Source organism: Cibotium barometz, chromosome 54 (genome assembly GCF_041138505.1).
Source record: "Cibotium barometz isolate CiBa-2024 chromosome 54, ASM4113850v1, whole genome shotgun sequence".
In the NCBI taxonomy this organism is placed as follows: domain Eukaryota; kingdom Viridiplantae; phylum Streptophyta; class Polypodiopsida; order Cyatheales; family Cibotiaceae; genus Cibotium; species Cibotium barometz.
In genome coordinates this window covers 12,542,183-12,555,760 of record NC_141099.1, presented here as the reverse complement: position 1 = coordinate 12,555,760, position 13,578 = coordinate 12,542,183, and the positions used below count along the sequence as shown (strand labels likewise).

General features: G+C 42.9%; 1 protein-coding gene across 1 annotated transcript; it reads right to left on the bottom strand.

Moving 5' to 3' along the window:
- Positions 1–300: 300 nt before the first annotated feature.
- LOC147607859 (uncharacterized) lies at positions 301–7,007 on the bottom strand. Its single transcript, XM_086789788.1, has 13 exons — positions 6,699–7,007; positions 4,827–5,840; positions 4,575–4,725; positions 4,404–4,459; positions 4,256–4,316; positions 2,915–4,123; positions 2,287–2,781; positions 1,951–2,112; positions 1,607–1,875; positions 1,414–1,525; positions 1,060–1,317; positions 921–967; positions 301–800 (listed from the first exon to the last, which is right to left on the bottom strand). Exons 2-13 carry the CDS (start codon positions 5,759–5,761, stop codon positions 737–739), a joined length of 3,819 nt encoding a protein of 1,272 aa, XP_086645914.1. The 5' UTR covers positions 5,762–5,840; positions 6,699–7,007; the 3' UTR covers positions 301–736.
- Between the last annotated feature and the right edge of the window lie 6,571 nt (positions 7,008–13,578).

Sequence of the window (13,578 nt, the reverse complement as noted above, 5' to 3'; positions counted from 1 at the left end):
CTTCTAGGTAACCTTCAGAATAGGTGTTTAACTGCACTTGTGATATAAGCTCCCTTAAACTTTCATTCCATTGAAGTTAACCTGTGGTTCGAGGTTTACATTCCATGATTTTCTCTCTACTCTTTCTTGTATTATTATCTTTCTGATGTGTCTTACTTGTGCCATTGAAGCTTCATGTGCCCTTCTTTTGCAGACATGCAAAGTTCCTATCGTCTTGAAGAATTTTTTTAACTTTGTCGCAATATCTGGCCTACAAAGGCAACTATCACAAACTCTTGAAACTAAATAACAATATCCTCGTGACCCATTAAAGCTGTTTAATATTAATATTCTTGATTCAGTGGCTCTATCAACAAAAATTACGCCTCTTGGATTTAAAGTAGAAACGTACTAAGGCAAGCTCTATGAGGGCTTCTAAAGCTGGATCAGAATTCTGGGATGTAGGGTTCTCTTAGCTAAAGGTGCAGGCATTGGATTGGATGCCTAGAACAATAAGCCTCTACTCTATATGAAGATACCGGTATGAGCTTTCCACCTCTCTAATCCTATAAAAGACCCCCAATCCCTTCAATGGTAAACTATACATGGAAAATGGTATAGGCTAAAACCTACTTGCATCTCTCCATCACAAACCTACCTGAGGGATCTAATTTCCTTTATATGTAGGGATCATATGTGTGCTGACTCATTAGGACTAAAACATTGAGGTTACACATAGAACAAAATGCAGAGGGGACTACGGAGGAACAGGGAAGTCTTGTTCATTCGCCCGTCGATACAAAACGGCAGAAGCTTCCAGCCTGAAGGGTCCAAACACAAAGTTAAGATCAACAGAGCTTGCTCAAAAATTTATAAGGATATGCTATATATGTATATATATCAGCCTCCAAAAGAATACACCAAGTTACTCATGCACTCACCAGGCAGGACAAACAGAGAACCTCCCTGTGCGCATGGCCCACTTGACCTGCAAGTTCTCAACCAGAAGGTCAGCACGTATTGGTTGCTCGACATAGCCAAATAGCAGCGCATTCAATATCAACATGATAGAAAGAAAACCTTATCAGTTCCGCGAGAAATTGCCACCACATGAGTGACTCCGTCATCTATCTTTGTGGTGCAGACTGCACCAAACTGCTCAGCTGTCTGCCACAAAGGGTGGAGATGGGGCTGAGATTCACCTTGAGGGAAAACTCTGCTAAAAACAATCTTGCAGCCAGCTAGAACACTCTGCTTCTCTGCCGCCAGAATGCCCCGAACGTCCACCTCATGCAACCATTTGTTTGAGAAAAAAATGTGATGCACCTTCTCTATGACCTGCATCACCACACCACCATCTTCAAAACCTGTGGACAAGCTACAATAAACATGGCACACCCGCCACAATAAAACCTTGCAACACAAATGCTCCACCTTCAAAACAGATGCCAGCATGCCATCTGCTGCCCGCTCGTCGTGCCTTATCTCCAAAAGCGATGGCCCAGGTAGCCCAAACTGCCGCCTACTGCTAGGAAAGTACATATACCTGCAATTGATTGAAAGAAAGAACCATCACCTAAGAAGCCCATTTACGCCAGCTGAAGAGCTGAAGGTAGCAGAATATTACCGTTCCACCACAAGAAGATTGTGCCTGTGATGAGGCCAGACTTGCACTGAATCATCAATTATGATCACAGCGGATTCCAAGCCTAGAACTCCATCAAGATCCTTACTTTTGGGAGAGACCTCATCATCATCAGCTCCATCACCGTCAACTCCTCTTGACATGACTCTTCCAGCAAACAAAGTACCAGTAGGATCAAGCAACTTAGCCATCTCCATTGCATATGCCTTGTTACCCATGGTATAGACATGCAGCTCATACAGTTGGCTCGCCTGCAAATCATGTCACACAGTTGGGACTCTGCCAAGACTCACAATTAATATGTAAAGACAAGGAAATAGACCTACCCTTGATAGAAAGTTCCAGACACCAGGTCGTAGCTTTGTCCACATGCCCATTTCTGGGAAACGATACAGGTCCTTATTCAATCCTTCATTCTCACCTTTGTGGCGGTCTGTGACTTCTGTTGCAAGCAAGATAGCCTCCGATTCTTTATCCACTTCTGAAAACTGTGCACCAGAACATGCTTATGAGAAGTCGTAAAAGAAAATCCATACATGCACATGTGCACGCACACACCAGAACATGTATAAGTTTAAAAAAACCTATGCATGGAAAACATGCATGCGCGAGCAACACCCACACCCTTGAAAACCCATATATAACAAGTTAAGGAGGGATACCTTTGCAGAATTCAGAAGGGTATGATCCAGGTCCAGCACCAGACACAGCTTTCCCGAATTAAGCATGCGATTCTGCTCATCTATCCTCCTGGCTCTTTCTTGATACACTGCTTCACGCTGCTTGTCATCCAGCCCTTCAAGAAGATGGATGTTCTCCCAAGAAGTGATGCCATCAGGATGCCTTGTAGAGTAGGGTTTTGGGATTTTATGTTTCTTGAGTCGAGATTTAGGGGGAGAAACAATCAAATTTCTGTCACCACCACTATTGCCCCCTATGTGCCCATCAAGGATTGAGCAATTTGACCCAAACAAGCTTGCTTCGGTTTGAGCCCAATCTTCCCTCCGGGAGGAAGGAACGGCTTCACTTTCGCCACCCTCTGAGGTAGGATCATTCATTTCAGGCAGACCTTCCTTGTTAACTCCAGCTGTTCCCCTCTCTAATAGTGATCTCCGAGGATCACGTGACTTCATTCTGAGCTTCACAGGGTCACTTGTCTAGCAAAAGCAGGTACCAAGATGCAAACCTTGTCAGGCTGGAATCGGATATGATTATCATTGAAACTGTATCTCTGCAAAATAAAGGCTTCTGCACTGATCAAAACAGTTGCAAGAGATGACAACTTCTTACCTTAGAATGTTCTGGACCAGCTAGAGGCTTCATTAAGACGACGGAAATGGTTTGAGAGGCATTGTCTGCTACATCAAATTCGCTTTCTGATGTAGCATCAGAGGATTTGAGATTCAAATCTGGAATTTTCTGTGAAGTTTGGCATCTTGCCCACATTGCATCTCCAGAAAATGTACTTCCACAGGTTTCACCAGAGTCCCCAGGGACATTACAGCCATTTTGGGAGCTGTCAATCTCCATACTCATGGGTCCTTCAGAGAAGGATTCGGTGTTTAGCTGGTATTCTAGCTTTATTCGGCTATCATTCTCCCTCTCTAAACATGCACGCTTCGACAAATTGTCTTGTGAATCCTCCACTCTTCCATGCTTTCTGCCCTCCCTTATATGTTCTTCAGCGGGGTTTAAACCTTGAGGGCAGCTTTCAGAGTCTGCAAAACAGACACCTCTTAGTCTCCTTCTGGGATCTCGACTCTTCAAGTGGCCTTTCACCATAACGGAAGCCTCCAGAGCTTCAAAAGTCTGAGGAACTTCTGGCATTGGATCCTGGGACATCTTTGGTCCATAATGAAGGGTACTGGTCTGAGAACTCATTGCATCCATCTCTGAGACACGAGCTTCATTTGCCACAACGGAACATGTGCTTCCAGACTGTAAAAGGTCCAAAGCTGCAAAAGTTTGTTGGCCTTTGGGAAAGGATGTCAAGATTGTAATGCCTGCTGTGAAACCTGCTTGAAGTTTTGAGCCAGAACTCTCATTCTCCAGAGGGGTTGGACTTGGAAGTCGAGAGTACAAATCAAGAGGTTTGCTTGCAAACTTTCCCCGATATGAACTAGCTTCAATAGGAGGATCATGCACACCTATATCTGAGCATATTCTTTTTGTTTGGAAGGCCTTCAACCTGACACCTTCCAAGGATCCAGAAGCCATGTTACAAGAGCTACCAGACAAGTTCATCTCCCGCACCTTATCTGTACTCAATGAAGGAGCCATGTCACTCACATGCTCTAAGTTGTGTGTAGTATTCCTGCCAACTAATGTCTCAGAAGCATTAAGCTCAACACATGCACCTGTATCCATCTTTGAGTATCCAGACTTAACAGCTTCTAGCTTGATACTTGCCCCCCAAGCTTGTGACAAAGGAGAGCTTTGCTTATTAGAAGAGCATTCAACTTGGCTATGGAGTCTCATGTTCTGCATTATTGAATTGAGCTGCAAAATAATACGAAGGACACGCGGTTTCAAAAGTCAACAAACCAATACACAAATATGTACACGTACCCATCTGTATATGCACACACACATGCACATGCATTTACACTTACACGTACACAACAAACCTACTTCTTGAATGTGTTTTGTTGTGAAAAGCTTTGGGCAACTCCTGCTAGCAAGCTCGAGCAAGCTGCACAATTTTTAAAAACCCTTAGAGCTTCAAAGGTCCTCTTTTCACAAATACTGCATTGATTGTAGAACACAGAGTAATAATAACCTTGGGAAACCATCCATGTCCTGTTCTTGCTCTGTCCCTAATGTTGCAATTCGAACCTGGAAGATAACAAGATTTGTCATAAACATCCCATGTCCTGCACCTATGAGAGTGAGGGTGGGTCAGTCATTTCAATGATGTTTTGTGACTCCTCATAGGGCGAACTAAGCTTACCATATATGCTGATTGTATCCCAGAGAACACCTTAGAAACTGCTTCCGAAAGTTTCTGCTCCAAAGCCTTCTCTTCCAGATCAACCATCTTAGACAGATCACTGAGTATGTTCAAGGCCCTTTCCAACATTCTACAGACACTGGCAAAAGACCTGTCCAACAACAAAGAAGTTGAATTTGATTACAAACAAAATATTGAAGCCTATACTATGAGATTGTAGTAAATTGCGGTCCACTGGTACAACAGCCTCACCTTTGAGCATCTTTTGAACTCACATGGTCGGCCAGCTCCATGCATTCACAAATACGTATGTTGACAAATTCACTGTCACAATTGGCATGTGTGAAATGCCGGTGAATGGTAGAGTTTTCTAATCTCGATTCCAGAGAGAGAGGCTTCAAATGAATATCACCTGATCTAAAAGATCCATTATCCGGGTTCTCTCTCTTCTTAACGCCTTCGGCAATGTCCAGGTCAGATGCAGAATTTGTATTGCCGGCACCCCATGTCACCGGTTCATCATCAGCATTTTCTTTCTGTTTGAGGTCCTCCTCAGCATCCACATTGGCACTCTGGGCTGGAGAGTCTGCCTGAATCTCACCCTCTTCTAGTTCTTCTACCAAAGGCTCCTCGTTTCCTTGTCCATCATCGTGTTCTTTGTCAGCAGTTGACCGCTCTTCAGACGAGCTTTGCTTATTGCTGCCTTGGTCACAACTTGAATTCAACTCTTTTGATGACTCCGATGCCCTCATACCACCACGAGATACCTTACGTGGAGCCAATCTGTTCTGACAATGTCCTGTACCACCTGCATTTGTGCTCAATTTGTGCTTTCGCCGCCCAAAATTGCGAGACTGACTCAGCCTACAGTCACGTTGAATGCCCGTCTGCCAAGCCATTTGAAAAAAACAATCGGCCAAAGGTGGTGAAGACATGGGCTCTGATGTGCGCAACCACCCATGTTGCCTTAGGTTCACGTTAGGTTGTGCGCTTACATGCGGTCCACCTTGCCACATAACTGATGGCAGGTGGCTCATATGTCCCAGAGAATTAGTGGGAGCAGCACCTAGGATACCAGGTTGTATGAAATCGGTCCTTTTCCTGGTAAACCTTAAGAATCCAGGCTGTCTCACTTGTGGAAATGTGCCCGGGAAAAAATGATTCTGCTCATGTACAGTCTGCCTCATGATTATCACTTAATGGCTAGTAAAAAACCCATGCACATCTTCTGATTAGTGTGTAATTTTGTTGGTGAGAAGCTTCAATCTGCAGACATTATGAAGGTTTTGAAGGTTACTGTCTCACAAAACCATGCAAGCCCTTAAAATGCCTGTATGTGGACGGAAACACAGCTAGACAAAATCATGCAGAAACCTCAAAGCAAGAACCCCCCACCTCTCTCCACAACACGCACATATATTTACATTCAGACACACACACACACACACACACAGATCCAAGGTAGATACATGTCCTAATAAATTACTGTTCTCCTTCATTTGTTCTCTCCCTTATACCATCAAGGGTGACATGCCTATGTTATGTGAATCTTTTGGCCACTTAGATAGGGTGGGAAATGAGCTACTCATGAGTACGCCCAACAACACATTAAATTGCTGCCTCTATACCTCCCAGAGACGCACACAACCGTAGACATATACATCCTCTCACGTGCTCGTATGCACCCCACCCCTCAAACCAGCATCCAAAACCCACCCACCCAAACACATCCTCTCATCACATATAGCTTGTGTTCTCTTTCCGCCCACACGCGCGCACACACAAACATATCAAAACTGTCATGTCTCTATAACTATCAGAATCACACACATACCCGTATTTGCTTTTGGACCCAACAAGCACACAGATTGCTCCCTTGAGTCCACATGCAAACCATTGGCATGTGACAAACTATGGCCAATGAAAGCCATTTTTCCATTAGGTTAAGTCTGTCATAATCAGTTCTCATCTTCTTTTCTAATAGGTTAACCCTTACAAATCTACCTTGACCTTCTCGGATTCACGTTACTTTTTGTATGTGTTGCATCAGAAAAAAAAAAAAGTCAAAGAGCCCTCTGCAGGCTACACTGATATGCGGGAAAATAAAAGCTCGTCATATCATACCGTGTAAGGAGGGCCAGTCAGAGGGAGGGTATTTGCAGACGAATTAGGGTTTCTAATCGGATTTCAGGGTTTCCGGTCTGCTTTATAGGGTTTCCAATCGTCTGCTAGGGTTTCGCGTATGCTGATAGAATTTCCAATCGTGGTTGCATGGTACATTTAGGGCTCCAGAACACGTTCAGGGTTCCTAATCTGATTTTAGGGTTTCAACAGGAAGCTTTTAGGGTTTCCAAGACGCCTAGAAACCTGTAAACGCTGCGTTCTTGTGATTGCTTAGATGACTAGGATTTTCAATATCGAACAAAAGGGCAAAGCAGCAGAGTAAGGCGAGCGATGGCGCAGAAGAAGATATCGAAGCAAAAGGTGGCGCTGAGCTTTTTTCCTTTTGTAGATACGACGGGGTCCTTTTATATGACGCCCCCACCCTTTTAAAGCCACGCAAATCATAACGCAGACCTAAATAAATCATTCATTTTTTAAAAAAAATTTGATAAACTATTATTTAGAACTTAGTTAGCTACTAATCTAGCTTAGTAATCACCTCCCCTTGTCATTAGAATTTAGTTAGCTAAGTTAGTTAGCGACTACTTGCCCTTATTTAGGAGCAATCGATACACTAGATGGACGCAAACCGTGCTAGGAGCAATAGATACAGGTGAACCATGTTGATTCAAAGGCTCCTAACATTAGGGGTGGTATGATGAAATAAACCGCTTAAGATCTTGTCATTAGTAGTTACTATAACCTCCTCAACTCCTAATTAGGAGCAATAGATACACTGAAGTGGAGGCGAACCATGCTAGGAGCAATAGATAGCGAGCCATGTTGATTCAAAGGCTCCCAACATTAGGGGTGGTGTGATGAAATAAATTGCTTAATGCATTAAATACTAAAAAAATATTCCATTAAGCTTGTTATAACATCATAAGTTGCATCAACAAGAAAAGCAATAAAAGTACCAAATATAAGTATAACATTATAACATTTTCAAAAGAAATAACGCATCACCTACGTAGAAATCATCACACGTGAAGGGGCAAGAGAGAGAGAGAGAGAGAGAGAGAGAGAGAGAGAGAGAGAGAGAGAGAAAATAAAACTTGATCAAAACTTTTACCTCGACAAATGTGAAACCGATGGATGCGTGTGTTGTGTGTGTGTGTGTGTTTAATGATGTAAGGATGTCTATTGACCTAATTAGTATTTTCTTTTTTTCACCAACAAGCTAAAAATCTTTCTAACATTCTGAAAGATGTGTGTTTGTGTGTGTGCCGCACGAGCGCACCTTGTGTGTGCATGCTAAAAATCTTTCTAACATTCTGAAAGATGTGTGTTTGTGTGTGTGCCGCACGAGCGCACCTTGTGTGTGCATGTGCGCTCCTGTGCATGATAAAACTAACATTTAACAATCCCATCAACAAGACTAGATCTACTATGAGTTTCATTAGGGTTGATAATGTCTTTCTTACTATATGATTTATTAAGGATGCATCTTAAGCTAATTAATCATTTTGTCACAAACTTTAGGCAACTATTATATATTAGATATTAGATAAATTACATTATAGACTTACAAACGCACAGAAAAGGAGAGTTGACGTGTGGCACGTGCATGAGAGAGTGGGTTAGTGGCCTATTCACTTCACACGCGTAGTCGCATGCACCCAGTACGTCGACAGGTGGTCGATGACTCGGGCCCTACATGGCTAAGCCATCTAGTAAGTGGTGTCAGGAAGAGGGAGCAAATGGATGGGAGGACTGGGATCCGAAGGCTAAGGAGGCGACAAAGCGTCGAGGAGAAGTTATTGAGGCAGAGAGTTCCAAGAGGAAATGCATGCCGAGAGACGATGCTCGCATGTTAAAAACAAGGTATGTTTGAAGCTCAACCAAGAATTTGTTAAAAGCCAAATAGGACTGTTCTCAATGTGTAGTGTCTTCATTTTATTTCTGGGTATTTGTCCAAGGTGGAAATAGGAAGATGGCTTCAAGAGAGTATCTTGCATGAGAGTGTTGTATCTAAGATTTTCTATTTGGGAAAAGGCTTCTTTAACGTCCTCTTTGTCAAGGGTCAAGAAGTCTCTAAGCTATTTGCTAAAGGGCCTCTATTTTTTGGGCAACATTTGGTGCATGTTTTTCCTTTTGATCTGCTATTTGACGTGTTAATAAAAGTATGCAAAGTGTATGTCCTGTGTGGGTTGAGGTGGTCGGTCTTCCCCCCTAGCTCAAGCTCTAGGTCTAGTGTTGTATGTCCCTTTGATGACGAGGTGGGAGAGAGTTAGCGTAACAGCGTGTGTATCACCTAGAATACCTCCATTGAAACCCCAAAGTCAATTGATGTGGACCTAGCTCAGGTAGGTGCCTTGGAATTAGGTCTTAAATTCGATGCATTCCAAGATGCATGTTTTAGGTGTGGAGGATTCGGCCATACTGCCAAAGATTTCCCTAACCTAATGGCTGCTAAAAGGGAGGAGGTAAAAGAGGATAATTTGAGTGGAGTGGATAAAGCTAAAACTTTGGTTGAAAGCCAGAAGAACGAGGAGAAAGGCAAAGAAGTAATGAATGAGTCTGGGAAAGGCACCTTGGAAGGGGAATGGGTTAAGGTTAAAGGGAAGTCTAGTGTTAGACAGGCTAAGGTAGAAGCTAGGAAAGCCATTAGGAATTTTTTGGACCCAAAGAGGGCCTCTTGGTTGATTAGGAATGGACCAATAGGAAGAGGGCTGGGTGCACATTTTTTACTTCTTTGACCCTAGGGGGCCTAGGCTTTGGTTTGCTAATGGAGCCTAATTACTACTCTTGTCCCCCTACCTCTTGGGCCCAAACTTAAAGGTCCCCCCACCTAGAATCGCGCAAATGAAAAACCCTAAAAATTGAAAATTTTTAATTTTTTCCTAAAAGTGTGTTTTCCCTCCCAAACTTCCCCCCAACATACTCTAGGTTTGGAAAGCTCATTTTGAACCTCTTTCTTCCTCTTCTAAGCTCTCCATTGCTACAGAAACTCCATACCTCTCAAGCTCTCCCTCCTTGTCAAGCTCCCTCAGTCTCAAGCTCCCTCTCCCTCTTTCTTCCTTTTTTAAGCTCTCCATTGCTGCAGAAACTCCATCCCTCTCAAGCTCTCCCTCCTTCTCAAGCTCCCTCCCTCTCAATCTCCCTCTCTCTCTCTCTCTCAAGCTCCCTCCCTCTCCATTGCTGCAGAAACTCTATCCCTCTTTAGTCTACTCTAGGTTCAGGAAGCCTATTCTCAAACTCTAACCCTCTTTTAAGCTTTCCATTGCTGCACTGAAAACCCTGAACTTTCTCTCCTCTCCGCTTTTCTTTTCCCTTCTTCTCTTTTCTTACCACCATGGCCTCTTCCAGTAATGTGAGAAGACCTAGGGAAAAGGTAGAAGAGCTTCTGCTGCATAACACAAGAGATGAGAATGGAGTTTAGGATCCAACAAGATTCAGGGTTGGGGCTTGGGTCTACATGCAGCCAAGCTCTAAGGGACCACATCGAGTGCATCAACTGGGGAATATGCTACATCATTGTTGGAAGGGGCGGCTACAAGGCTTCAAGCATACTAAGAAAGAAGGACTGGTTGCCATAGTGCAACATGTGTATACCCTTGGAGACCTGTACATTCAAGGCCAACGACCAAGGTTTCCTTCAAATTGTTAGTGTAACATAAACACAGCTTTAACAACATACTAATATTGGATTTTTTGTTTCAAATTTTCTTATGATTCTCCATTTTCTTATGTCTCTCTGCAGATATTTTTCCCTCTAATTATGTTGAGGAACAACCACTCCAAAGCCTCACTGGAGTTTTCTATGCTATGCATGCATCCATTGGAGAGGCAATGTTTGTATCTCAAAGCCCAAGTGATCTTGTACAGAACAATATCTTTTTCTTTTCTCACTCATATTTTGTAGATAAAAAACCAAGTTTATTTGGCAAGCTAGAAGAGATCCCCAACCCCCCTCTTAACAATCCCGAATGGCCCAAACCTGATGCTTGGACCATCTTATGCTTAAAGTTTAAGATGGTAAGTGATATCAAGACATCACTCAAGTTTTCAAAGGCATCTAGGGCTAAATTGGTTTTGTCCTTTACATGTTTTTGTGCACATGTTCAATTCCATGCCAATGCACCAAACAAAAATAATGTATATTTGTAAGGAGGTACGGTCTAACCTCATTCAAGGATTACTAGGAGAAGGTTGGGAGGTTAATGAGGGGTCACATCAAGGTGATGTGTACAAGTGCAATGTACAATGTCTTTCAAGTTCTTGAAGGCACGCTCTATTTTGTACATGCATCTGCACTACCAAAGATGGATGCAAAAGCACAGGACATGGATCCCACTTCAAGCCTCAGAAGAAGAAATTATGCCTATTGAGGTAGCTGTGATGATGCAAAATGGATGGATTGAACGAGTAGCAGCAAGACCTACGTCAATACTTTAGCATCATGGGCTTTGACAATGTGGAAGAGTCAAGTTTCAAGTTGATGAGAAGAAAGGTATATCTGATTCCACTACATGTCTAGAGTTAATCCTTACACTTTCTGGTTATTGTGCCACTTTCTATATTTTTACAGATTGGGAAGCGTAAGGAGGGGACAACCATGGTCTCGGAATCATGGCAAATGGGGGACCTTGAATTTTCAGCAGCAAGGTGCATAGCCCTACCAACACATAGTAGGCATGTGGAAGAGCTTGAAGATGAACTGAGTATATGGGAAAATAGCCTCTGTTTTGATGCACATGAGGGGCAAGAGTTTCAAGATCGAGGTGAAGGCAATGACAAGCTTTCAAGTCAACAAGGAGATGGAGATCAACATGAAGTAAATGTCAAAAGAGGGGCAAAAAATGAAGACATTATAACAATTTTAGATTAGATGACATACTTGTAATTTTGTAGCAGGCTCTTTTTTAACAAATCTTTATTTAATTGAAATCTTAATATTTTTGCAAACTGTAATTTTTTTGTCTAGCGGTCTAGTGTGAAAAGGCCAAACTTTAAATTTTAACTATAAATAGCCAAAGGTGCCTTCTTTCTCATTTTCACACGATAGAAACCAAGCACGAGCTCACACTATCTCTTTGCATTCACATGGCTACCCACTTTGACAACTTCTGTGAGTCCCTCTCCACCACCCCGTGGGGGCAAGTGCGAGCTCTTTATCATGTTCTCTCGTGAAGTCGACTTTGAAAAGTCGCTCGTCCTTGCATCCCAACATTATGAGATGTAGATTGCATACATGGAGCAACACCCCGTGGGGGCAAGTGCGAGCTCTTTATCATGTTCTCTCGTGAAGTCGACTTTGAAAAGTCGCTCGTCCTTGCATCCCAACATTATGAGATGCAGATTGCATACATGGAGCAATACTTGGCTCCCCACTCCATCTCCTTTCCCCATTGCCCCAATGATCGATGCGTGCCTGTTGAGCTGCTTAAGTATAGTCAACAATATGCCCGCCCCTACATCCAGCGCCTTGAACGCTTCATCGACGTCTGCATCCCCGCAGGAGCTTACTGTACCTTCCAGGAGGTGAAGAGGTTGGGGAAGGGCAATTTAGGTACTAGGTTCCTCTCGTGGCTCGCCACTTTTGTGTTCCTCATCATCGATGAGGATTCGGATGAGGAGGTAGAGATGCCTGCATTGCAATTGGCAGGGTATTTGAGGGATGACAAGGAAGTGAATGCAGTAGAAATGAGTGCTGGTGTAGAAGAGTAGCTTGCATCAGAGCACTTTCCAGAGGGTGCACAATCTGCAGAGCAGCTGAACAGCCCACTATAGTAGAAGATGCGGGGACATCTTCCCCACACGAGGAGAGCAAGGTGCTGCCAGAGCTTAAGATCAATCTCTTGAGCACCATTTGTTGAAATATACAAGTGAATAGGGTGTGTGTGGGAACAAGCTCTTGGATAGAGGCTGTAAAAGAGGAGATGTAATTGTGAAAGAACCTGTGAAAAGGTTAGAAGAATCTACTGGGAGAGAATAATGGGTAGCATGAGGGAATTTAGGAGTGTGGAGATATTCTGGGAGATAATCAAGGAAAAGAGAAGAGGTGGAGAGAATCAGGCAAGAGGTGGAGATATTCAGGGAGTGAATCATGGAGAAATCAATGGGATTTGATGCTTGATGTAAACTCTATAAATTGAGGCATAGCCCTAATGAGAATTTGCTGGTTTTTGAGTATCCATGCCTACATTAATCTATCTGCTAATTATTCACTAATTATGTCTTAATCATTTCTTAATCACTTTGTTAATCATGTTGATTCTAGTGTATGATCCACCTTAGCTCATCATTATGCTCAAATTTCAACATGGTATCAGAGCCATGCCTAGAATCAACCAAATTTATGAGCCCATTAGTGAATTAATTAGGATTAGTAGAAAATTAGCAAAATAATCAATTTTTAGTGAGTTTTTTCATTTCCCCTTCACCCCCAGTCAGTGGAGGACTCCATTCTCCATGCACAGTCAACATTAGGCTATGCCCTTCTAACACAAGCTAGTCATTAGCCCTAGCTACAAGCTCATCAAGCGGCGCAGCAAAACGCGAAGGCATTTAGGAGAAATCGCCGTTTTCTGCAGCGCTGTTTTTTCTGAGTAAAATGCAGATCTACACTCCATCAAATCAAATTGAGCTAATTCCTCTTCGCACAAAGGGTAATCAAGCATGCTCTACAAGCTGGTGAAGACAGAAATCAATTTCATCAAGTCTACAGAGAGATCAAAGCTCTTCATCAAATCTGCAGGTGACTTTGGTAAAACAGAGATTAAGCTTTCATTATTTGGTCAAATCTTGTGTTTCTTGGCTTAATCCTCTACTAGACTCATTGCTATTGATGCCTTTGAAAGCATTTGAGCTCATTTGAAGTGGAAGGCATCAGATCTGG

Bases quoted from the DNA above. Each gene is read 5' to 3' on its own strand.
- LOC147607859 (XM_086789788.1), bottom strand. From the start codon at position 5,761: ATGAGGCAGACTGTACATGAGCAGAATCATTTTTTCCCGGGCACATTT. The intron at 1,876-1,950 runs GTAGGTCTATTT...CATGATTTGCAG, and splicing joins TCTGGAACTTTCTATCAAGG to GCGAGCCAACTGTATGAGCT. The intron at 801-920 runs GTGAGTGCATGA...TGGACCCTTCAG, and splicing joins TTCTCTGTTTGTCCTGCCTG to GCTGGAAGCTTCTGCCGTTT.